This window comes from Pagrus major, chromosome 8, assembly GCF_040436345.1.
Source record: "Pagrus major chromosome 8, Pma_NU_1.0".
Taxonomy (NCBI): Eukaryota; Metazoa; Chordata; class Actinopteri; order Spariformes; family Sparidae; genus Pagrus; species Pagrus major.
The window spans coordinates 608,184-632,487 of record NC_133222.1 but is presented as its reverse complement, the minus strand read 5'-3'; the positions used below and the strand labels follow the sequence as shown (position 1 = coordinate 632,487).

The window sequence follows — 24,304 nt, the reverse complement described above, 5'->3', positions numbered from 1 at the left end:
CAGGAAGCTGCAGCCAGAAACACACTGATGCTTCATCTGTTCATCAATCGATCTCAGTGTGTCTGACATTTGATAAGACCTTTTTGACAGGAGTCATCGTCCTGACGACCTCCATCACCAGACAGACAGACGGTCAGACACGGACAGACAGACAGACAGACAGACAGACGGTCAGACAGACGGTCAGACACGGACAGACAGACGGTGAGACACAAACAGACAGACAGACAGACAGACAGACAGACAGACAGACGGTCAGACAGACAGACAGACAGACAGACAGACGGTCAGACAGACGGACGGTCAGACATGGACAGACAGACAGACAGACAGACAGACAGACGGTCAGACACAAACAGACAGACAGACAGACAGACAGACGGTCAGACACGGACAGACACAAACAGACAGACAGACAGACAGACAGACAGACAGACGGTCAGACACGGACAGAAAGACGGTGAGACAGACGGTCAGACACAAACAGACAGACAGACAGACAGACAGACGGTCAGACACAAACAGACAGACGGTGAGACAGACGGTCAGACACAAACAGACAGACAAACGGACAGACAGACGGTCAGACACGGACAGACACAAACAGACAGACAGACAGACGGTCAGACACAAACAGACAGACAAACAGACAGACAGACAGACGGTCAGACACAAACAGACAGACAGACAGACGGTCAGACAGACAGACGGTCAGACACAAACAGACAGACAGACAGACGGTCAGACACGGACAGAAAGACGGTGAGACAGACGGTCAGACACAAACAGACAGACAGACAGATGGTCAGACACAAACAGACAGACAGACAGACGGTCAGACAGACAGACAGACACAAACAGACAGACAAACAGACGGTCAGACAGACAGACGGTCAGACACAAACAGACAGACAGACAGACATGGACAGACACAAACAGACAGACAGACAGACGGTCAGACACGGACAGACACAAACAGACAGACAGACAGACGGTCAGACAGACAGACGGTCAGACAGACGGACAGACACAAACAGACAGACAGACAGACGGTCAGACAGACAGACGGTCAGACAGACGGACGGTCAGACACGGACAGACACAAACAGACAGACAGACAGACAGACAGACAGACGGTCAGACAGACGGGGGGTCAGTTGTATGTAGGAACCTCAGGATGAAGCTGTGAGGTCATCTGATGATCAAACATCTAAACAATGTGAAAATATTAATGTAATAATAAGTCAGAGATTAAGATTCCATGAATGTGTTTATTGACAGTAACTAAGTACATTTACTTGAGTACTTTTCTGGTAACACTTTACAATCATTATAATACCATCGAGTCAGGATCGTAGGTCGGGTCGGTCGCCATCCCACAGCGTCACTCTTTCATGAGTTGGGACTCAAAAATCTCACAAAAAAACCTTTAAACAATTCTTTATTTTAAAGTTACAGCTGAAGTTTATTAGACTTTTTAAACAGTTCATAAATACTATGAAGTTTATCTATACAGGCGTAACTGATGTTAGATGTTTACAATGTGTTAGAAATGGTTATTACACGGCTCTATTGAATGCTGCTCTCTGATTGGTCCATCGCTGCGTTCTACGGTCCGTTATTTCTCTATAATGACGTCGTCAAGTATAACAGACCGTTGCTAGGGGCGGCGCTCTGATCCGCCCTGGCAACAGCAACATAAGCAACATAGCAACATAGCAACATAAGCAACATAAGCAACATAGCAACATAGCAACATAAGCAACATAGCAACATAGCAACATAAGCAACATAGCAACATAAGCAACATAGCAACATAAGCAATATAGCAACATAAGCAACATAGCAACATAGCAACATAAGCAATATAGCAACATAAGCAACATAGCAACATAAGCAACATAGCAACATAAGCAACATATGCAACATAAGCAACATAGCAACATATGCAACATAAGCAACATAGCAACATAGCAACATAAGCAACATATGCAACATATGCAACATAAGCAACATAGCAACATAGCAACATAAGCAACATAAGCAACATAGCAACATAGCAACATAAGCAACATATGCAACATAAGCAACATAGCAACATATGCAACATAAGCAACATAGCAACATAGCAACATAAGCAACATATGCAACATATGCAACATAAGCAACATAGCAACATAGCAACATAAGCAACATAAGCAACATAAGCAACATAGCAACATATGCAACATAAGCAACATATGCAACATAAGCAACATAAGCAACATAGCAACATATGCAACATAGCAACATATGCAACATATGCAACATAAGCAACATAAGCAACATAAGCAACATAGCAACATAAGCAACATATGCAACATAGCAACATAGCAACATAAGCAACATAGCAACATAAGCAATATAGCAACATAAGCAACATAGCAACATAAGCAACATAGCAACATAAGCAACATATGCAACATAAGCAACATAGCAACATATGCAACATAAGCAACATAGCAACATAGCAACATAAGCAACATATGCAACATATGCAACATAAGCAACATAGCAACATATGCAACATAAGCAACATAGCAACATATGCAACATAAGCAACATAGCAACATAGCAACATAAGCAACATAAGCAACATAGCAACATATGCAACATAAGCAACATATGCAACATAAGCAACATAAGCAACATAGCAACATATGCAACATAGCAACATAAGCAACATAGCAACATATGCAACATATGCAACATAAGCAACATAAGCAACATAAGCAACATAGCAACATATGCAACATATGCAACATAAGCAACATATGCAACATATGCAACATAAGCAACATAGCAACATAGCAACATAAGCAACATATGCAACATATGCAACATAAGCAACATAGCAACATAGCAACATAGCAACATAAGCAACATAAGCAACATATGCAACATAGCAACATAAGCAACATAAGCAACATATGCAACATATGCAACATAAGCAACATAGCAACATATGCAACATATGCAACATAAGCAACATAGCAACATATGCAACATATGCAACATAAGCAACATAGCAACATATGCAACATATGCAACATAAGCAACATAGCAACATATGCAACATAAGCAACATAAGCAACATAGCAACATATGCAACATAGCAACATATGCAACATATGCAACATAAGCAACATAAGCAACATAAGCAACATAGCAACATAAGCAACATATGCAACATAGCAACATAGCAACATAAGCAACATAGCAACATAAGCAATATAGCAACATAAGCAACATAGCAACATAAGCAACATAGCAACATAAGCAACATATGCAACATAAGCAACATAGCAACATATGCAACATAAGCAACATAGCAACATAGCAACATAAGCAACATATGCAACATATGCAACATAAGCAACATAGCAACATATGCAACATAAGCAACATAGCAACATATGCAACATAAGCAACATAGCAACATAGCAACATAAGCAACATAAGCAACATAGCAACATATGCAACATAAGCAACATATGCAACATAAGCAACATAAGCAACATAGCAACATATGCAACATAGCAACATAAGCAACATAGCAACATATGCAACATATGCAACATAAGCAACATAAGCAACATAAGCAACATAGCAACATATGCAACATATGCAACATAAGCAACATATGCAACATATGCAACATAAGCAACATAGCAACATAGCAACATAAGCAACATATGCAACATATGCAACATAAGCAACATAGCAACATAGCAACATAGCAACATAAGCAACATAAGCAACATATGCAACATAGCAACATAAGCAACATAAGCAACATATGCAACATATGCAACATAAGCAACATAGCAACATATGCAACATATGCAACATAAGCAACATAGCAACATATGCAACATATGCAACATAAGCAACATAGCAACATAGCAACATAGCAACATAGCAACATATGCAACATATGCAACATAAGCAACATAGCAACATATGCAACATAGCAACATAAGCAACATATGCAACATATGCAACATAAGCAACATAGCAACATAGCAACATAGCAACATAAGCAACATAGCAACATATGCAACATAATAATCGCTCTGTAATAAAGCTCTCCAGGTGAAGTTCATCCTCAGGTTGATGCTCAGGGTTTGAATCCTCTCTGTAGTTTTTGCTGCATGAAGTAAAACTCGTCCGTCATAAAAACTTTAATGTTTTAAAGCTGAAGCACCAGAAGTTGTTCTGAAGCCTGTGAGGTCATCAGAAGTGAGAAGTCGTCTGAAGACTTTGATTGTGTCTCATCACGTCTGTGACGCTGTTGAAAAGACGTCTTTTGAATGTTTTGGCTCAGATTTGAAACATTCTCAGGTCGTTTAGTGGCTTTTGATCAAATCTCATGATCTTCCTCAGCAGTCCAGTTGACCGGCTGGTTCTCATGTTGTCACATGACAAGTCTGACGGGTCACCAGATGATTCAGAACAATTAAATTATTTCTACCTGATAAACGGTGTGATTTGATTGCTGGATATCTCCTTACAGTGAATCTGACCTCACAGAAACTCTGATGAGTCAGTCAGCTGATCGTCCGTCCAATCAGCTGACTGACTCTGTCCAGACGTCCAGAACCGGCCACTGACCACGGCTTCATAGATGGACTCCAGTGTTCAGTGTTCGTGACTCTGAGATTATTCCTGAAGGAATATAAATAATCATAATAATGTGTAAATATATTGATCAGCAGCTGGTTGATAAACATCTGTAGGAACCTTAAAATAACCTGATATTAACATCACTGTCTTAACACGTGAAAATGTCATCGAGATTAAAAATGTGCAGATTTGTCAGGACCTGTAACAGAGTAATAGAGTATTTTAACAGTGAGGTATAAGTACTTTTACTTCTGCTGCTGACACGAGGTCACGTTGAGGTGAATATGTTTTACACTCAGGCTGTTACAACACCGAAATATTCAGGATCACCGTGACATTTAAGAATGAGACATGTGATCGTCTCATCTGAATGATCCAGAGAAGATGTTCGGCTCCACCACATCCTGTGTTCAGGAGGAGCAGAACACAAAGTTCAACGCTGATCTTCTACAGATATCGTGTCAATATCGCTATTGTGAGTTCGTTTGTCCCCGATGATCATGTGATGACGTGGTGACAGCTCAGAACAGTTTGTGTAACCGGGTCATCAGGTGTCACACAGACACACAAACGTCCACTGATGAGCTGAAGGGACGTGACGTCAGAGACATCTTCACATATTCAGTAAACATCAGGTGAACCTGTCGGAACGTTGTCAACAGTCAGAACCAGTCCAGATGTTGATGACTGAGACAGACCAGGTGACGTCCAGGTGAGAGACTGAACAACACAGACGTCCTCTGAAGTGTCTCCGCCCACACAGGAACTGAGGACACGTCAGTCTGAGCTGAGGGTGGAGAGAGGGCGGTGCTGACTCCACTCAGCTTCCTGCCGAGCCTCACGGGCTCAGACCCGTCTTTGCTGCTCACTCTGTCAGGTGAGTCACTGTGATGGCTACACACACACACACACACACACACACACACACACACGGTCTCTTCACTGTGCTGACTGACACCACCCGGCTGGCAGCGCTGCAGCCGTAAAACAAACAGAGCTGCATTCAGAGAGTAGCTTCACACACACACACACACACACACACACTGCTCTTTACTTCCTCTTCTTGTTTCTCATTGGTTTGAATGTTTCTGTTGAACTTCCTCCTCCGTCTGTTCACACACACACACACACACACACACACACACACACACACACACACACACACACACACACACACACTACATGTAGTGCTGGACAGTAACTAAGTACATTTACTCAGCCACTCTGCATACACGATACTTCAAGTTACCTGAGTAACATGTAATAGTTTTTTTTAGTGTGTGGTATTTCTACTTACTGCAGTAAAGGATCTGGTTACGTGTGTGTGTGTGTGTGTGTGTGTGTGTGTGTGTGTGGTTCTGGACTCGGACCTGCAGGACTCGAGGTGAGACCGTTTACATTTCTGTAAGTGTTGTCGGTTAATAAACGAGCTGCTGGATGTTAAAGTGTTTCCTCATGTCTCCGTGTTGTGGATCAGCTGTTTGGCTGTGATGGCAGAACCAGAACCAGAACCTGAGAGGGACACTGAGGAGACGGACATTACGACTGTGGATCCAGGTTCTGACTCAGTCCATCACATGTTACTTTGACATTTTTACACAATTATTAACTTGCTGTTGTCAACACATGGACCCAGATGTTCCTCTGATAATCAGAACTGAATGGCTCCTCAGTCTGGACTGAACCCGTCTGTCTATTTCTGGTGGGTCAGGTGCTGAACAGTGGACTGATCCACTTTGTGGATGTTCAAAATGTGTACTCTGATTACATTCTTTGTAAACACAGATCTTATCAGATCACTTTATTTCACAGTTAAAGGGGAAGTCCACTATTTTAGAACCTGGGCCCAGTTATTAATGTCAGACGGGTCACTCTGAATCTCACCAGAACTGAGCTGTTGTCAGAATCAGGTTTAAGTCCAGACCCACTGCTCGTCAGGTTTCAGAGTGACACTCAGTGTTTCTGTATATCATTAAAGATAACGGTTCTGTAGAACTGGTTCTGTGAGGAGTCAGAATAATAACCTCAGCCGGTCAGAGACACAAACAGAACTGTGACGGTCAGAGAAGGATTACACCACAGAACCACTGAGCCGGGTCTAAGGCGTGTGACTCATTTACACCAGAACATGAACCAGGTTTAAAAATACCAGAAGTCCACTTTAAATTGGACCCTTTTAATCTGACTGAAGAAATATTGTTAAAGGAGCAGTTCAACATTTTAGATAAAGGCTCATTCACTTTGTGTGTGTGTGTGTGTGTGCGCGTGTGTGTGTGCGTGTGTGTGTGTGCGTGCGTGTGTGTGCGTGTGTGTGTGCGTGTGTGCGTGCGTGTGTGCGTGCGTGTGCGCGCGCGTGCGTGTGTGTGTGTGCGTGTGTGTGTGTGCGTGCGTGCGTGTGTGTGTAGACGACCCTCCCAGCTGTTCCAGTTTAACCACGAAGGAGCTGCAGCAGAACTGGAGGGCAGTGAAGCAGCGAGAGCGACCCGTCAGGCTGCTGTTTGAAATCCCATCAACTCGGATCATCGAACACACTCTGTCCAAACATGTGGTGAGATACTCTAACTCACACTGTAACTGAGTACTTTTACTCAAGTACTGGACTTAAAGACAAAGTAACAGCTACTTTACTTGAGTATTTTGTTGTCATACTACTCTTTACTTCTACTCCACTACATTTTTGTGACAGCTTCAGGTTCTAGTTACTGAGCATAAAGACCGGAAACAGAGGCTAACAGTTAGCTTAGCTTAGCATAAAGACTGTAAACAGAGGCTAACAGTTAGCTTAGCTTAGCATAAAGACTGTAAACAGAGGCTAACAGTTAGCCTGGCTCTGTGGACAGGTAATAAAACCCTCCTCCCAGCAGCTCTCTGCTGACCGTGGTTGTAAAGTGTTGTTGCTTCCTGTTGGTCTGCAGGTGTACGAGGTCGTGGTGATGCGTTCAGGCAGCTTCGACTCCCGCCGCGTGTCTGTGGAGCGCCGTTACAGCGACTTTTCCCACTTCCACCACAAACTGCTGGAGGAGTTCGATGAGGAGCTAGAGGAGGTGGTTCTTCCTCGTAAACTCCTGACGGGGAACTTCAGCCCTGAAATCATCTCGGAGCGTCGTCTCTCTCTGCAGGACTACCTGGCTAAGCTCTACTCGGTCCGCTGCGTCCGGCGATCGCCGCTTTTCCCCAAATTCTTCACCGAGCAGGAGCAGAAGCGAGCGCACGGTTTGCTGCGAGCGGGACAGTTCAGGCCGGCTGTGGAGCAGCTGCAGACCGTGTTAGATATTGAGGAGAAGCTGTTGCCGTGGCAGCAGCCCACCCTGATCGTACCGACCCTCTCCGCCCTGGCGGTCTGTTACCGGGACCTGGAAGAACCAGAACAGGCGTTTGCTGCGGCTCAGAGAGCGCTGCCTGCCGTCAGACGCTACAGGCTGAAACACTACAGAGCTGCACTGCTGGAGCTGCTGGTGGATGTCGGCTACCAGCTGGGACGTCCTGTGGCTCAGTTACAGGAGGAGCTGACTGTCCTGAGAGACGCTGAGAGGGGGGAGGTGTCCTCACGCTCCCTGAAGGAGCTGGTGGTCCAAGAGTTCACCTGAGGACCACCAGGACCCAAAGCAACAGAAATGAACTGAGGCTGAAATTCAGCCAACAAACACTCAGCGGCCATGTTAATGTATCACAGTGACACGTGTGTCAGCGTATAAAGAGCGATTCAGGATCAATAATCAGGTCAAACAATCAATTTAAAGGTGCAGTATGTAAAAATCAGACATCTGTTGAATTCATGCTCCACTCAGACAGGGGAGTACCTGCTAACTGCTGCTAGCTGTATACATCCATGACTGTAGCTACTGTTAGCTACACACATTTGATATCCAAAAGGTCAAAGGTCACCTTCACTGTGACATCATAATATTCAGCCCATCATTGAAGTTCACAGCTGTGAGACAGACTGAACACAGACGTGATGTGATCATTCTACTTTTAATTAAAACAGAATCAGAATCTAATTAGGCACAGTGTGGCCCCGCCCCGCCTCCCTCCGCCATTTTGAATTTATGATGTCATATGTGAAAACGAGATAATGATCAGATGGAGATGCAGGGGTCTGCCACCTGGTGGTTGGGACATGATACTGCAGCTTAGATGATTTTAAAATGGCTTCCACAGCTCTGATCACTGTAGTGGACTAGCGGGTCAGAATATTAGAACCAAGGTGAGAAGTGGTCCATAAATCTGATCCATATTGTTTGTTTGTTTTTGACCCAAAGACGTTTAATCAGCCGTCAGCAATGAAAAGAAAAATGTGTATTAATGTATTTGTTGCCTTTGTTTTGTTTGTTTGTGATCACCTGATCGATTGATTGTGTAATCAATGCTCCTTGTGTTCTGCTGTCAGGACACATTATATCACAAATCATATATATTCTGTTTTACTCCTTCACTGTAACTGATCGTGTTTATAATAATATGTGGAACTGATCATGTTTATAATAATATGTGGAACTGATCATGTTTATAATAATATGTGGAACTGATCATGTTTATAATAATATGTGGAACTGATCATGTTTATAATAATATGTGAAACCATCAAACTGATGATTTTCATTCTGAGAGAATCTCAACACAAACTGCTGCAACATGAGCTTGATGGAGCACAGTGTGTGTGTGTGTGTGTGTGTGTGTGTGTGTGTGTGTGTGTGTGTGTGTCTGTGTGTGTGTGTGTGTGTGTGTGTCTGTGTGTGACACACACAGACACACACACGGACAGGAAGTCATGTTGGCACTTCCTGCACAGATTGATCAACACGGTGTTTCCACAAAACATGACTGGAACTCCAAGATTACCCAACATGCTTCACTCTGTGTGTGTGTGTGTGTGTGTGTGTGTGATGTAATCTGTGAAGTAACTAGTAACTAAAATGATCATATAAATGTAGTGGAGTGGAAGTATAAAGTAATATGGAAATACTCAAGTAAAGTACAAGTACTTCAAACGTATATGAGTAAATGTACTTAGTTACATTCAGTCTCTGAGTATTCAGTTTAACTGTGATGATCAGCTGACTCACAGTAAACAGTATATAAATATATGGATCAGTTACTTTACTGTAGTAATACTGTAGTAATACTGTAGTATAACTGTAGTAACTAGTAATACTGTAGTATAACTGTAGTATAACTGTAGTAGTTCTGTAGTATAACTGTAGTATTACTGTAGTAGTTCTGTAGTATAACTGTAGTAGTTCTGTAGTATAACTGTAGTAATACTGTAGTATAACTGTAGTAGTTCTGTAGTAGTTCTGTAGTAATACTGTAGTATAACTGTAGTAGTTCTGTAGTATAACTGTAGTAGTTCTGTAGTAGTTCTGTAGTATAACTGTAGTAATACTGTAGTATAACTGTAGTAATACTGTAGTAATACTGTAGTATAACTGTAGTAGTTCTGTAGTATAACTGTAGTAGTTCTGTAGTATAACTGTAGTAGTACTGTAGTAGTACTGTAGTATAACTGTAGTAATACTGTAGTATAACTGTAGTAGTTCTGTAGTATAACTGTAGTAGTTCTGTAGTAGTTCTGTAGTATAACTGTAGTAATACTGTAGTAATACTGTAGTATAACTGTAGTAGTTCTGTAGTATAACTGTAGTAGTTCTGTAGTATAACTGTAGTAGTACTGTAGTAGTACTGTAGTATAACTGTAGTATAACTGTAGTAGTTCTGTAGTAGTTCTGTAGTATAACTGTAGTAATACTGTAGTAATACTGTAGTATAACTGTAGTAGTTCTGTAGTATAACTGTAGTATAACTGTAGTAGTTCTGTAGTAGTACTGTAGTATAACTGTAGCAGTTCTGTAGTATAACTGTAGTAGTACTGTAGTATAACTGTAGTATAACTGTAGTAGTACTGTAGTAGTACTGTAGTATAACTGTAGTATAACTGTAGTAGTTCTGTAGTAGTTCTGTAGTATAACTGTAGTAATACTGTAGTAATACTGTAGTATAACTGTAGTAGTTCTGTAGTATAACTGTAGTATAACTGTAGTAGTTCTGTAGTAGTACTGTAGTATAACTGTAGCAGTTCTGTAGTATAACTGTAGTAGTACTGTAGTATAACTGTAGTATAACTGTAGTAGTACTGTAGTAGTACTGTAGTAGTACTGTAGTAGTACTGCAGTATAACTGTAGTAGTACTGCAGCAGGTCTCCAGACAGCTGCAGTGTTTCAGGCTGGATGGACTACAGGACATTAAGCTGTTCACTGTGCAGAACCGCCGGCAGTGAATCATTACAGATGTTTATAATCAATAATGAAACCAGTTAATGGAGCTGATGAACGACTGAACTCATGTTTAATGTTTGACTGTTAAATGTTCTGTTATAATTTGATTTGTTCAAACTTTATTATCCTGTCACGCAGAACAAACGAGCCCAGAGACCGAGAACTGTGACTGATACGGTATGTATTGATCATGTGTTGATCATGTATTGATCATGTGTTGATCATGTGTTGATCATGTATTGATCATGTGTTGATCATGTGTTGATCACGTGTTGATCATGTGTTGATCATGTATTGATCATGTGTTGATCATGTGTTGATCACGTGTTGATCATGTGTTGATCATGTATTGATCATGTGTTGATCATGTGTTGATCATGTATTGATCATGTATTGATCACGTGTTGATCATGTGTTGATCACGTGTTGATCATGTATTGATCATGTATTGATCATGTGTTGATCATGTATTGATCATGTGTTGATCATGTATTGATCATGTGTTGATCATGTGTTGATCATGTGTCAGTCAACACTTTATATGGCGGTACAGTGAACTCATACTTTCTAACAGTCCAGGGAGGGTTTAGGCCACTTTGACTGTGTTTGTTGTTGTATTTATTGTATTTTTCTTAGAATTGAGTAAATTATGAAAATTCAACCTGTAAATAATAACAACAATAATAACAATAATTTTAAATTGACCCCAGTCTGGTTGGTTTTATGACGCAGGAATAACACTGTTGACATTTGAAGTGTTTGTTTTATTCCAACACAAATGTTCAGAAATGAGAATATATCATCCACGGGTCCACGGGCCCACGGGCCCACGGGTCCACGGGCCCGAGAGGTCTAGGCCGGACGTCAGTGTTGCTGCTGTAGCGGGGAGTGACTGTCCTTTAAAACAACACTTGTGTCCATTACTGCACTCGTCTTTTTGAAGTTCTTCTGCTGTCGAGTGACGGACAAACTCCACTTTGTCTCTGTATCCAGCTCGACTGAACCTGTGGACAGAAGACAAACTGTTGGTGTTCAGAACATTTGGATCTCTTGATGACACCAGCAGCACATGAATACAACACAGTGTGTTTTACCACAAAGACATGAACAGTGGACGTCTGTGCAGAACTCATACAGCTTCATCCCTTCATACAGCTTCACCCCTTCATACAGCTTCACCCCTTCATACAGCTTCATCCCTTCATACAGCTTCACCCCTTCATACAGCTTCACCCCTTCATACAGCTTCATCCCTTCATACAGCTTCACCCCTTCATACAGCTTCACCCCTTCATACAGCTCATACCTGAGTTTCTCCCAGCTGCTCTCACCTGTGTCACCGTGACGTTCATGTCTTTAGTCGTTATTCGCGGAGGTCACATTCACAACGAGGTGGTCGACTCAAGCGTCACCTGACGAGAGGAGAGAAGAGTCGGCGAGTCGCCTCCTCGTTATTCAGGTTCAATCTGAACCAATCAAACGTCTCATTAGACTTTAGATATAATCTGTGCTCCTCCCCTCAGAGTAGCCGCAGCATCCTGATGACATCACATCGTTCACATGACTGAACTGTGTATTGTGACATGAGGACGCTCACCAGGACCACAACACCGGCTTCGGTTTGGAGACGAGTGATGATGTCACGTCTCTACGTGGACATCAGCAGCTGGATCTGGACTGGAGTCTCCGTCTCCTCCTCCGTCACCGAGACGGATTTCTGGAACATGATCAGTGTTCATGTTTGTGTTCAGGGCACCAGCAGCACTGCAGGAAGACAGTCAGACAACAGTCAGACAACAGTCAGACAACAGTGACACAACAGTCAGACAACAGTCACACAACAGTCACACAACAGTCAGACAACAGTGACACAACAGTCACACAACAGTCAGACAACAGTCACACAACAGTCACACAACAGTGACACCACACAGTCACACAACAGTCACACAACAGTGACACCACACTGATCGACTGACAGCAGCACACACATGCAGTCACAACAACTCACCCAACACAGACATGGTGCACATAATCTTCATCACTGTCCTCCTCATCGTCACTGTTCACTTCCAGTGTCAGGTCTTCCTCAGATGAAGACAGAGGCATACCTTCACACGTCTCGTCCTCCCAGGTGTCGTTGTCCCAGTCCACGCTGCAGAGACAACAGGACAGTTATCTACCTGCACGTCTGATTTATTCATAAACTGTCCTTCAGTCACTGCTGCAGCCTCACCAGCTGCTGCAGGTCTGATTTAAATCCACTGAGGACGTACTGGAGAAAGAGTCACCTGTGTGATGATGATGACGTCAGGAACACACTCACCTCACCTCCACCTGGTACAGTCCAGGTTCCTCCGCAGGGCTGTTTCCGTTCAGCGGCTGCACATCTGCTGACTCAGCCTGATCCCTGGAGGAAACACATCAATCAGCTGACTGCCATCACACTGGATCTGAGAAGCACAGAGGCTACGTTAGCTGCTAATGTTAGCAGCTAACGTTAGCAGCTAACGTTAGCTACCTGTCAGGTGAGCTCCTGGTCCCGCGGGGCGGGGGCCTCTTTCCGTGGGTCGGTGTGTGGCAGCCTCCCTCATAGCTACGACAGGACAGATGGACATTATCATCTTATCACCGCTAACTGCTCATACCTCCGAGTGGTGAGCTAAGCTAGCTTTTAGCCGGTAGCTCGGGAGCTAACATTAGCAGTGCTGCTATGTGCTACATTAGAGAAGGTACAGAGTGATGCTAACTGTTAGCTAACTCAGAGACATCCAGCGGCACTAATCACAGATGACGACCCAGCAACAAACGCACCTGCGCTGACGCGTCAGAGTCCAGCTGCGGCAGGTGTGCGTGACTCACCTGTCCAGCAGCAGCAGCGCGAGCTCCGCGTCGCTCTTCAAACCCTTTGAGTCCTTCAGGTTTTTCCACCGATCGAAAGCGGCACCGATATAAATGCGGGTCCTGCAGGACTCCTGTCTCCTCCTGGAGGCGGCTCTCTTCGCCTCCCTCTTCTCCTCCAGCGTCTTCCTCCTGCGGCCCTGTTTGCGGGTGTAGGCGGTCTGCGGCAGCGCGGGGATCGGCAGCTTCGTCTGCTCCGCCATCACTGCCGAGCTGGAGGGGCCGTGCGCGCTCACGAGCTGGAGCGGCCGTGCGCGTTCACGAGCTGGAGGGGCCGTGCGCGCTCACGAGCTGGAGGGGCCGTGCGCGTTCACGAGCTGGAGCGGCCGTGCGCGTTCACGAGCAGACAGGACCGCCCCCGTATACAGTTCTCTGTTCTGATTGGATAAAGTGGGCAGGGATACCAGGAGGTTTCCTTCCTCTTTTGTCCAAGTATGTAAAATGTGTTGTCACGTGGTACACGAGGCTCGAACAGCGTCACCCACCCGGGTCAACCTGACCCACCCGGGTCAACCCTCACCCACCTGGGTCAACCCTCACCCACCCGGGTCAACCTGACCCACCCGGGTCAACCCTCACCCACCCGGGTCAACCCTCACCCACCCTGTTAACCCTGACCCACCCGGGTCAACCTGACCCACCCGGGTTAACCCTCACCCACCCGGGTCAACCTGACCCACCCGGGTCAACCTGACCCACCCGGGTTAACCCTCACCCACCCGGGTCTTTGTCAACAACAGTCCTTCTCCATCATGAACTCGACACATTGTAGGAAAACAGATGATTAATTAGCTCTATAAGTTAAAGTTTATATTTTTCTAATATCATTATTCATAAATACAGAACATGTCATGAAAGTGACAGAATCATCATTCACTTTGTTTTCTAACATAAAGGAGATTTTGTCACATCATCGCTATCAGAGGTCGATTAGCCGGACTGCTGACTGCTCCGAGCCGCTCGACGGTCGACTGCTTCTGTCTGAGTGCGAGCTGCAGCTCGTGGGGTCCAGCTCGTGTCCAGTTGTGCTCTTAGTTCAGTTTGTCACCTTTAAACTATCAACGATGGCGAACGACTCCGTGAAACTCTCCAAAAACCTGCTCCGGATGAAGGTCAGTGAAGACGTCTTTGCTAATAAACACACGAGGCGCTAGCCGCGTGTTAGCTAGCTTTAGCTCTCAGACCACCCAAATCTCATCCAGAAATCAGATTATAAATGGATTTCTGCTTTTTTGAAAGAGCGAGCTCGTGGAAAACGTCGACATCTTGTATTGCATGTTTAGTTTGACCTCGTTATTTATTCGGCATGTAATTCAGCCTCTAAATTGCTCCTCACTGGAGGAAAGTCAGCTAACTACCTGTCTGTACTGTGACGAAAGCACCGCCTGCCTCCATAAACGAGTTGCTCAGGTGTGGTCTGGTGTGACTCCACAGTTCATGCAGAGAGGTCTGGACGCAGAGACGAAGAAGCAGCTGGAAGAAGATGAGAAGAGGATCATAAGTGATGAACACTGGTATCTGGACCTGCCAGAGCTGAAAGCTAAAGAGTAGGTGTCAGCTGCTACATGCTAACAGCCTCAGTGCCTCCCACTCACCTGTTACACTTCATGTCGCACCAAACTCCGTTCAGAAATCTGCCAGTTTAATTTTGAGAGGTTAACTGTCTGTCTCTACGTACTGAAACTGTATTAATAGATGTTTTGTGAACAGTAAGGCCCACTAATAATTTCATCATAAATATAATCCACCAGCCAACACTTAATCTATAATATGTCATCTTTTATAAATGTAAGGAGTCAGAGGAAAGACTGAAACATGTTTGATTTACAACTCATCATAATTAAAGTGTTTGTGTGTGCTTGGGTCTCTGCTGACATTTAGATTATAAAACTGATCAAATGTAGACAGCTGGTACAGTTTTTATAGGGACATCTTACACTTAGTCTGTCAGGTATTTAACTGCTTCATTATCTAATGAAGCTGTCGTTCTAATATAATGTCCTCTGTTCTGCGTCAGGAACTTGATTATAGAGGAGAAGAGTTTTGTTCCCTGCGAGGACCTGAAGTACGGTCGCATCTCGTTCAAGGGTTTCAATCCTGAAGTCGAGGTTTGTTTTGATTTATTCTTCATTAGTTCGTACACGTGATGTTCTCTGTGTTTCACACCACAGACTAAACAAAGGTCAGCATGTGTTTCACTCAAAAAGTAAAAAATCCTTTTTTTATATATACTTTATCTTAAGGATGCAAAATCCTACGTTCACTTTAAATTTCATCTGATGTTCATATTTACAGTATTTTTACATCTTCACTAAAAGCTAAAGAAAATGTCTTATTTGAGCGTCTCCTCGTGTCACACAGTGAACACTTAAAGTAAGCTTTCTTAAAGAAAAGGCTTTAAGTAAAACAAAAGAATAAGGTAATAATTCAGTTCTTCAGATATAAATGTGACCCGGGTCTGTTGACAGTTTACATTTTTTTGCGTCCGTCACAGAAACTGATGGCTCTGATGAATCCAAAGAATGAAGAAGAAAAACAAGAGGAGGAAATCAGCCGGATGCAAACGGACGTCACAGATGAAGAAATGGCTCTGAGGTACGAACAGACTGACGAGCTGCTAATGAATCAAATATTAGTTTAGTTTGAAAAGACTTTCAGGTGTTTCGTTGTGATGTCACAAAGCAGGATGGACGCTGGAACCTCTTTTTAGTTCTCACTTAAATGTTTAAAGACGAGTTTAACTAAGTTTTTTGTTTTACTGTGAAATGGTAAAACCTGGACATGATATTGAGACTTGGGGAGTAAACCTGTCAGTAACCTGATGAGGATCAGAGAGATTTGTGTTTCAACTCCACGTGTGGGAGGATTTTAAACTTTAATTTTTTGCTTCTGACTGGATGTTTCTTCTTCTTCAGGTACGAGAGTTTAGTGGGAAGCATGAAGAAGAAGTTTGCAAAGAAGCGTCAGAGAGCAGCGACAGAAGAAGAAGACGACGTCAACCACAACGTTGTAGAAACCAACACAAAGAGAGTGTTTCTGAAACCTCAGGACTGAGCCCACCATGCCACAGACTACTACTCTACTTTATGTAAATGACTCAATAATACTTTTTTACATCAATGTTGGCAGAGGCTATGAGCACGAGTGTCGGCTGTGGAGCAGCATGACAGTGTTTTAAAGCTGGTTGGATGTTATACATCCTGTTTTTTTAAAAGAGAGACGTGTATCTTTGAGATGCTGAGTGATGGACGGTGTTTTTACAGAATGGATGAAACCTGCATTAAATCCACAGCTCAGTGAACTCGTGTCTGTCGTGTGTCTGTGCCTACTTTTAAATACTTCTGTAAGTAAAAGTTCAACATTATGCAGAGACGTGGTTTCCTGCTGAGAGTTAAATCTTCAGACTGATGCTGCTCACATGTGATTACAGTAAATCTGAAGACAAACCAGAAAATAATGAGTGAGGTGGATTATTTTACCTTTGGACAGAGCCAGGCTAGCTGTTTGCCCTGTTTACAGTCTTTATGCTAAGCTAAGCTAGCTTCATAGTTACTGTACAGACATGAGTTTGTGAACGTGATTGTAAGAGAAGAAGAGAAAGTTGGTTTGAGTCTGACAAACTAACGGCACACTGATCCTTTAAACATTGTTGAAAACTCACTTTTTATCTTTTTCATGATGTTTAATTTTGATTTGGTTTTTAAATATTTTGATGCACAAACAGTTTTTCTGACATCACATTAATGTAAGATCCCAAAAGTCAGCTCGATGTTTGTGAACATTTCCCATGAGCCTCAGCTCCTGTTGAGTCCTGCTGGTTCATGGTCGGTGTGTCTGGGGACGATCATGAGGATGGCGTCGAACACGGCGGTGGGACAGCAGCGCTGCAGGAACGGGAGCAGCCACGCCATGCGTCCAGGGGTGTACACAGGTTTAGGATGAAGTGCCAGCAGAGCGTGACACATGTCATCCACCACGGGAGACACGTCCTCCGCCGACTGCTGGGACATTCTGGACAGACTGCTGGGCAGAGATGAGATGTACGCCTCCCCATAATCCTCTCTGGCAACAGAGGAAACGGCTGCCAGAATCTCATCTCTGTAGCGAGTGATGTTATCACTGTTCCCGAAGATATCTGAGAGGAAGACGTGAAGCGTTTACACACGACTGCTGTGCTGTAGCTGTTTCCCTGTTTACAGTCTTGATGCTAAGCTAAACTAGCTGTTTGCCCCGGGTACCAATCCTGCTAAGCTATCAGTATATGAATTAGCTTAGCATAAAGATTAGTAACAGGGGCTAACAGCTAGCTTAGCTTAACATCAAGTGACCTGGGCAGAAAACATCATCACAGTAGCTGTGTCCCGATTCAGGGGCTGCATCCTTCGAAGGCCAACTACGTCACAACGCCGCGCGAAGGCTGTACGTCAGACAGTCTGTAGTCAGTCTACAGTCAGATGTCTACAGTCAGTCAGTCTACAGTCCGATGTCTTCAGTCAGTCTACAGTCAGATGTCTACAGTCAGTCAGTCTACAGACAGTCTACAGTCAGTCTACAGTCAGTCAGTCTACAGACAGACTACAGTCAGTCTATAGTCAGTCAGTCTACAGTCACAGTCTATAGTCAGACAGTCTACAGACAGTCTACAGTCACAGTCTACAGTCAGTCTACAGACAGTCTACAGTCAGACAGTCTACAGTCCGTCTACAGACAGCCTACAGTCAGTCAGTCTACAGTCAGTCTACAGTCAGTCAGTCTACAGACAGACTACAGTCAGTCTATAGTCAGTCAGTCTACAGTCACAGTCTATAGTCAGACAGTCTACAGACAGTCTACAGTCACAGTCTACAGTCAGTCTACAGACAGTCTACAGTCAGTCAGTCTACAGTCCGTCTACAGACAGCCTACAGTCAGTCAGTCTACAGACAGTCTACAGTAAGTCTACAGTCAGAAAGTGTACAGTCAGTCTACAGACAGTCTACAGTCAGACAGTCTACAGTCAGTCTACAGACAGACTACAGTCAGTCTATAGTCAGTCAGTCTACAGTCACAGTCTATAGTCAGACAGTCTACAGTCAGACAGTCTACAGTCAGTCTACAGTCAGTCTACAGACAGTCTACAGACAGTCTACAGACAGCCTACAGTCAGTCAGTCTACAGACAGTCTACAGTAAGTCTACAGTCAGAAAGTCTACAGTCAGTCTACAGACAGACTACAGTCAGTCTACAGTCAGACAGTCTACAGTCAGTCTACAGACAGACTACAGTCAGTCTTCAGTCAGTCTACAGTCAGTCTACAGTCAGTCTTCAGTCAGTCTACAGACAGACAGCCTACAGACAGCCTACAGTCAGACAGTCTACAGTCAGTCTACAGTCAGTTTACAGACAGTCTACAGTCAGTCTACAGTCAGACAGTCTACAGTCAGTCTACAGTCAGTCAGACTACATTCAGTCTACAGACAGTCTACAGTCAGTCTACAGTCAGTCTACAGACAGACAGCCTACAGACAGCCTACAGTCAGACAGTCTACAGTCAGTCTGCAGACAGTCTACAGTCAGACAGTCTACAGACAGTCTACAGTCAGTCTACAGTCAGTCTACAGACAGACAGCCTACAGACAGCCTACAGTCAGACAGTCTACAGTCAGTCTACAGACAGTCTACAGTCAGACAGTCTACAGTCAGTCTACAGACAGACTACAGACAGTCTACAGACAGTCTACAGTCAGACAGTCTACAGTCAGTCTACAGACAGTCTACAGTCAGACAGTCTACAGTCAGTCTACAGACAGACTACAGTCAGTCTATAGTCAGACAGTCTACAGACAGTCTACAGTCACAGTCTACAGTCAGTCTACAGACAGTCTACAGTCCGTCTACAGACAGCCTACAGTCAGTCAGTCTACAGACAGTCTACAGTAAGTCTACAGTCAGAAAGTCTACAGTCAGTCTACAGACAGTCTACAGTCAGACAGTCTACAGTCAGTCTACAGACAGTCTACAGTCAGACAGTCTACAGTCAGTCTACAGACAGTCTACAGTCAGTCTACAGTCAGTCTACAGACAGACTACAGTCAGTCTACAGACAGTCTACAGTCAGACAGTCTACAGTCAGTCTACAGACAGTCTACAGTCAGACAGTCTACAGTCAGTCTACAGACAGACTACAGTCAGTCTACAGTCAGACAGACTACAGTCAGTCTACAGTCAGACAGTCTACAGTCAGTCTACAGACAGACTACAGTCAGTCTTCAGTCAGTCTACAGTCAGTTTACAGACAGTCTACAGTCAGTCTTCAGTCAGTCTACAGACAGACAGCCTACAGTCAGACAGTCTACAGTCAGTCTACAGTCAGTTTACAGACAGTCTACAGTCAGTCTTCAGTCAGTCTACAGACAGACAGCCTACAGTCAGACAGTCTACAGTCAGTCTACAGTCAGTTTACAGACAGTCTACAGTCAGACAGTCTACAGTCAGTCTACAGTCAGACAGTCTACAGTCAGTCAGACTACATTCAGTCTACAGACAGTCTACAGTCAGTCTACAGTCAGTCTACAGACAGACAGCCTACAGACAGCCTACAGTCAGACAGTCTACAGTCAGTCTGCAGACAGTCTACAGTCAGACAGTCTACAGTCAGTCTACAGTCAGACAGTCTACAGACAGTCTACATTCAGTCTATAGTCAGTACAGTCAGTCTACAGTCAGACAGTCTACAGTCAGTCTACAGTCAGACAGTCTACATTCAGTCTATAGTCAGTACAGTCAGTCTACAGTCAGACAGACAGTCTACAATCAGACGGGGCCCACATCCACAGTTAACTGACAGAATGAGACGTACTGGTTCTGAAGCCTGCTGGCTGGATCAGAACCACGCTGACGCCCCACACAGATAGCTCCAGCCTCAGGACCTTGGAGAACATACTGAGCGCTGCCTTTGAGGCTCCGTAAGCTGCAAACATGGTCATGGGCACTTCGGCTGCAGGAGAGAGCGTCAGAGACAGAGACAGGTGAGTGATCACACCTGCTGTCAACAGGTGAGTGATCACACCTGCTGTCAACAGGTGAGTGATCACACCTGCTGTCAACAGGTGAGTGATCACACCTGCTGTCAACAGGTGAGTGATCACACCTGCTGTCAACAGGTGAGTGTGCAAGAGTGTCCAAACACATGACAGAACCCAGAGTTACAAACTCCTCAGTGTCAGTGTGCAGAACGGACAATAAGACAACAAGTAATACATATTCATGATGAAGCTAAGCGGCCATGTTGTGGCTCTGTGTGCTGCTCAGATGGACCTGCCATGCTGGACACGTTGACGATGCGTCCTCTGGACCTCCTCAGCAGAGGGAGGAACACCTGACTCATCTTCACAGCAGCCAGGAAGTTGACGTCCATACAGAGTCCGAACTCTGTGAGCGGGTGGAGCTCTGCGTTCATGGGGCAGCGGAGGACTCCTGCGTTATTCACCAGACCCCACAAACCTGCAGGGACGAGACACACAACACGAGACCAGACAGACGTCCTCATCTGGGCTGTCAGGTGTTTACAGGTCACACAGAACCGACCCACTTCAGGCCTCAGTTCATGTTGAGGATTATCTTGAAGAAAATAATGTAAATCCTTTATATTCATGGGACCTCATAAAATCCATAATAAAATGTTTGAGCTGAACGTCGTCATCGTTCTGATTCTGTTTGTTCTCAGCCTCACTGCTTCGTCACTGGATTGGGCTGAAATGTGTTTCTGTTATTAAATGTTTAAACGTGAAATCTTCACTGTAGCTGCTGAGCTAAAAGTGTTAGCGCTCATCCCGTCTGACAGGAGCTTCACACGGTCTGATGAGACTGTGATCGCAGACGAGCTGCATGGAGACATCTGATGTTTAAATCATCTTCAGCTGCTTCAGCTGTTCAGCAGAACGCTGCAACTCTGTTTTACTGTGAAGCTCCAGAAGTGTTCTGTGGACTACGAGACTTCGCCTGACTTTATATCATCAGGAGGAGATGATGGCTGAGCCTGACTTTATATCATCAGGAGGAGATGATGACTGAGCCTGACTTTATATCATCAGGAGGAGATGATGGCTGAGCCTGACTTTATATCATCAGGAGGAGATGATGACTGAGCCTGACTTTATATCATCAGGAGGAGATGATGACTGAGCCTGACTTTATATCATCAGGAGGAGATGATGGCTGAGCCTGACTTTATATCATCAGGAGGAGATGATGACTGAGCCTGACTTTATATCATCAGGAGGAGATGACTGAGTTTACAGTGTTTGGGTGAACTGTCCCTTTAAGGTTCCACTCTCCATCATCTCTGTAGGATCTGACTCCAAAGATCTCCACCAGGAGAATAATCGTACAAATGAACCGTGTGTGTTTGTCAGTGTTACCTGTGTCAGCCACCTGAGCACAGATGTGGCGGTGGGCTGTCTCTATCTGGGAGCTGTCGGTCACGTCCAGCTGCAGGACCTGCAGGTTTTCAGATCCTGGTTCTCTGAGCCGCTGAGCTCCAGCTCCGTTCACATCCAGAACACCAGCAAACACCGTCAGCCCCATCTCACTGAGCCGCTTCGCCAGGACGTGACCGAACCCGGAATCACAGCCTCAGAGCAGAAGACAGAAACTGTTCAGCAACATGTAACGTTCACGTGTCTCAGCTGAGCGTCTGACATCACATGAGACATCAGCTGCTCGTTCAAATGTTGCTCCACGGCGCCACCAGTGGTCAGAAACTCCTCAGGGCAGCTTTAAGCTTCATGTTGTATATAATCAGTTTAACATTAAATGTGCGTTCAGGTGTGTCTTTATACAGCCCCACCTCCACAGTGGTACTGCACGTCACCGCGACGCAGACCACAACTGCTGTGATTGGTCAACTTCGTAGCCGGCAGCAGTTTCACTTTATTTGTGTGTGTGTGTGTGTGTGTGTGTGTGTGTGTGTGTGTGTGTGAGTGAGAGTCTCACCTGTAACCAGCACCGCTCTCCTCTCCGCTGGCAGCAGCTTGACTCGCCTCTCAGTCACACAGATCAGGATGAAGCTGCAGGTGAGGAGGGCCGTCCCACAGACAGCAGGAGGAACATTAAGATACAGACAGGACCCGAGGGCCCCGCTGAGGGCCCCGCTGAGGGCCCCGCAGGCAGCCGTCCAGTACCCAGAACCACATCTGTCTCTGAGCGTCCACAGGACTGTGAAGACGGACACCGCTGCAGCGACAACAGAGAAACAGGAACTGGTGTCCATCTTCTGACAGGACGGAGTGTCTCTTTCACCTCTGAGTGAAATGTTGAGTCATCACATCTGAAGTCCCGCCCTCTCTGACCCACCTGCAGACAGGTATGTTGTAGTCCTGCGTTCTCAGAAACCTGTTCCTCACCTGAGTTGTGCCGTGTCAGGTAATCAGCCTCCTGTGATAAAGATCACACCTGTCGTCTCCGCCCCCACATGTCTCTCTTATTTCCTGCCATCTTAAACTTTTATTACAGCCAGAGAAAGTAACTAAGTACATTTACTCCACAGCAGAAGTTACATTATGCATTATAAAAGGGAAAAGGGTGATATTGTTTCAAAGCAGGTAGAAGCTCAAGTTTGTTGAGTTCAAGGGGGCGGCTGTGGCTCAGGGGTACAGCGTCTTGTTATCATAAGGTCGCTGGTTCGATTCCCCTGGTCTGCGTGTCGAAGTGTCCTTGGGCAAGATACTGAACCCCAATCTGCTCCTGATGTGCTGGTCGGCAGCCACCGCCATCAGTGTATGACAGTATGTATGAATTACTGTAAGTCGCTTTGGACAAAAATGCTGCCAAATACCCTAAAATGTAAATGTAACGATATATGTGTATATATATATATACACATATATATATGTGTATATATAATATACGTATATATATATGTGTATATATATACGTATATATATATGTGTGTATATATATATATATATATACACACATATATATATACACACACATATATATATATATATACACATATATATGTATATATATATATATACACATATATATACGTATATATATATATATAATACTGAAAAGGGATGAAATCATGCTCTCAAACTGAAAATCTACGCTGTTGAATAAAGATAGGATAATTCTTCCATACGCGTCCACCGTTGTTAAATGGGTCGGTCCAGCCTTCGGAGTATTTCCTGGTTGCGTCACCAGGTGTTCATGCATTAAAGTCTGTTTTGGTTCAAATCTATCAAACGTGTACATTTATTTGTGTGTGTACAATGTGTCAAATCTAAACTGAATTATCAACATTACAAAAGGTGAATATATATCAGGTCAGCTGATATATATTATGATATATATATATATATATATATATATATATATATATATATATATATATATATATATATATATATATATATATATATATATATATATATATATATATATATATATATATATATATATATATATATATATATAT

At 44.0% G+C, this 24,304-nt stretch overlaps 4 protein-coding genes across 6 annotated transcripts; 2 read left to right on the top strand and 2 right to left on the bottom strand.

Moving 5' to 3' along the window:
- The first annotated feature begins 5,489 nt into the window (after positions 1 to 5,489).
- Positions 5,490 to 9,254, top strand: snx20 (sorting nexin 20). Of its 2 annotated transcripts, none has more exons than XM_073472288.1 (4): positions 5,490 to 5,552; positions 6,143 to 6,222; positions 7,071 to 7,213; positions 7,581 to 9,254. In XM_073472288.1, the coding sequence occupies exons 2-4, from the start codon at positions 6,156 to 6,158 to the stop codon at positions 8,250 to 8,252; spliced, it is 882 nt and encodes a 293-aa protein (XP_073328389.1). In that variant the 5' UTR covers positions 5,490 to 5,552; positions 6,143 to 6,155; the 3' UTR covers positions 8,253 to 9,254. The 2 variants fall into 2 exon arrangements, with proteins under 2 accessions (XP_073328389.1, XP_073328391.1); XM_073472290.1 differs by lacking the exon at positions 5,490 to 5,552 and adding an exon at positions 5,938 to 6,049.
- Positions 9,255 to 11,684: 2,430 nt separating this feature from the next.
- LOC141001709 (uncharacterized) lies at positions 11,685 to 14,081 on the bottom strand. Of its 2 annotated transcripts, XM_073472869.1 has the most exons (7): positions 13,804 to 14,081; positions 13,463 to 13,537; positions 13,268 to 13,351; positions 12,953 to 13,096; positions 12,539 to 12,705; positions 12,273 to 12,353; positions 11,685 to 11,945 (listed from the first exon to the last, which is right to left on the bottom strand). In XM_073472869.1, the coding sequence occupies exons 1-5, from the start codon at positions 14,043 to 14,045 to the stop codon at positions 12,582 to 12,584; spliced, it is 669 nt and encodes a 222-aa protein (XP_073328970.1). In that variant the 5' UTR covers positions 14,046 to 14,081; the 3' UTR covers positions 11,685 to 11,945; positions 12,273 to 12,353; positions 12,539 to 12,581. The 2 variants fall into 2 exon arrangements, with proteins under 2 accessions (XP_073328970.1, XP_073328969.1); XM_073472868.1 differs by having other exon boundaries at positions 12,273 to 12,705.
- Positions 14,082 to 14,757: 676 nt separating this feature from the next.
- On the top strand, positions 14,758 to 17,143 carry mphosph6 (M-phase phosphoprotein 6). The gene is made up of 5 exons (XM_073472870.1): positions 14,758 to 14,954; positions 15,277 to 15,389; positions 15,860 to 15,950; positions 16,337 to 16,437; positions 16,758 to 17,143. Exons 1-5 carry the CDS (start codon positions 14,907 to 14,909, stop codon positions 16,894 to 16,896), a joined length of 492 nt encoding a protein of 163 aa, XP_073328971.1. The 5' UTR covers positions 14,758 to 14,906; the 3' UTR covers positions 16,897 to 17,143.
- Positions 17,144 to 17,544: 401 nt separating this feature from the next.
- On the bottom strand, positions 17,545 to 23,092 carry hsd17b2 (hydroxysteroid (17-beta) dehydrogenase 2). The gene is made up of 5 exons (XM_073471705.1): positions 22,816 to 23,092; positions 22,242 to 22,454; positions 21,139 to 21,324; positions 20,681 to 20,818; positions 17,545 to 17,977 (listed from the first exon to the last, which is right to left on the bottom strand). Exons 1-5 carry the CDS (start codon positions 23,090 to 23,092, stop codon positions 17,637 to 17,639), a joined length of 1,155 nt encoding a protein of 384 aa, XP_073327806.1. The 3' UTR covers positions 17,545 to 17,636.
- Between the last annotated feature and the right edge of the window lie 1,212 nt (positions 23,093 to 24,304).

Bases quoted from the DNA above. Each gene is read 5' to 3' on its own strand.
- LOC141001709 (XM_073472868.1), bottom strand. From the start codon at position 14,045: ATGGCGGAGCAGACGAAGCTGCCGATCCCCGCGCTGCCGCAGACCGCC. The intron at 13,352-13,462 runs GTAGCTAACGTT...TGTTTCCTCCAG, and splicing joins ACCAGGAGCTCACCTGACAG to GGATCAGGCTGAGTCAGCAG. The intron at 13,097-13,267 runs GTGAGTGTGTTC...TTGTCTCTGCAG, and splicing joins CTGTACCAGGTGGAGGTGAG to CGTGGACTGGGACAACGACA.
- hsd17b2 (XM_073471705.1), bottom strand. From the start codon at position 23,092: ATGGACACCAGTTCCTGTTTCTCTGTTGTCGCTGCAGCGGTGTCCGTC. The intron at 21,325-22,241 runs GTAACACTGACA...TCGTCCCTGCAG, and splicing joins TGCTCAGGTGGCTGACACAG to GTTTGTGGGGTCTGGTGAAT. The intron at 17,978-20,680 runs GTACGTCTCATT...TCTTCCTCTCAG, and splicing joins GCCAGCAGGCTTCAGAACCA to ATATCTTCGGGAACAGTGAT.
- snx20 (XM_073472288.1), top strand. From the start codon at position 6,156: ATGGCAGAACCAGAACCAGAACCTGAGAGGGACACTGAGGAGACGGAC. The intron at 6,223-7,070 runs GTTCTGACTCAG...GTGTGTGTGTAG, and splicing joins CATTACGACTGTGGATCCAG to ACGACCCTCCCAGCTGTTCC. The intron at 7,214-7,580 runs GTGAGATACTCT...GTTGGTCTGCAG, and splicing joins ACACTCTGTCCAAACATGTG to GTGTACGAGGTCGTGGTGAT.
- mphosph6 (XM_073472870.1), top strand. From the start codon at position 14,907: ATGGCGAACGACTCCGTGAAACTCTCCAAAAACCTGCTCCGGATGAAG. The intron at 14,955-15,276 runs GTCAGTGAAGAC...GTGACTCCACAG, and splicing joins AAAACCTGCTCCGGATGAAG to TTCATGCAGAGAGGTCTGGA. The intron at 15,390-15,859 runs GTAGGTGTCAGC...GTTCTGCGTCAG, and splicing joins CCAGAGCTGAAAGCTAAAGA to GAACTTGATTATAGAGGAGA.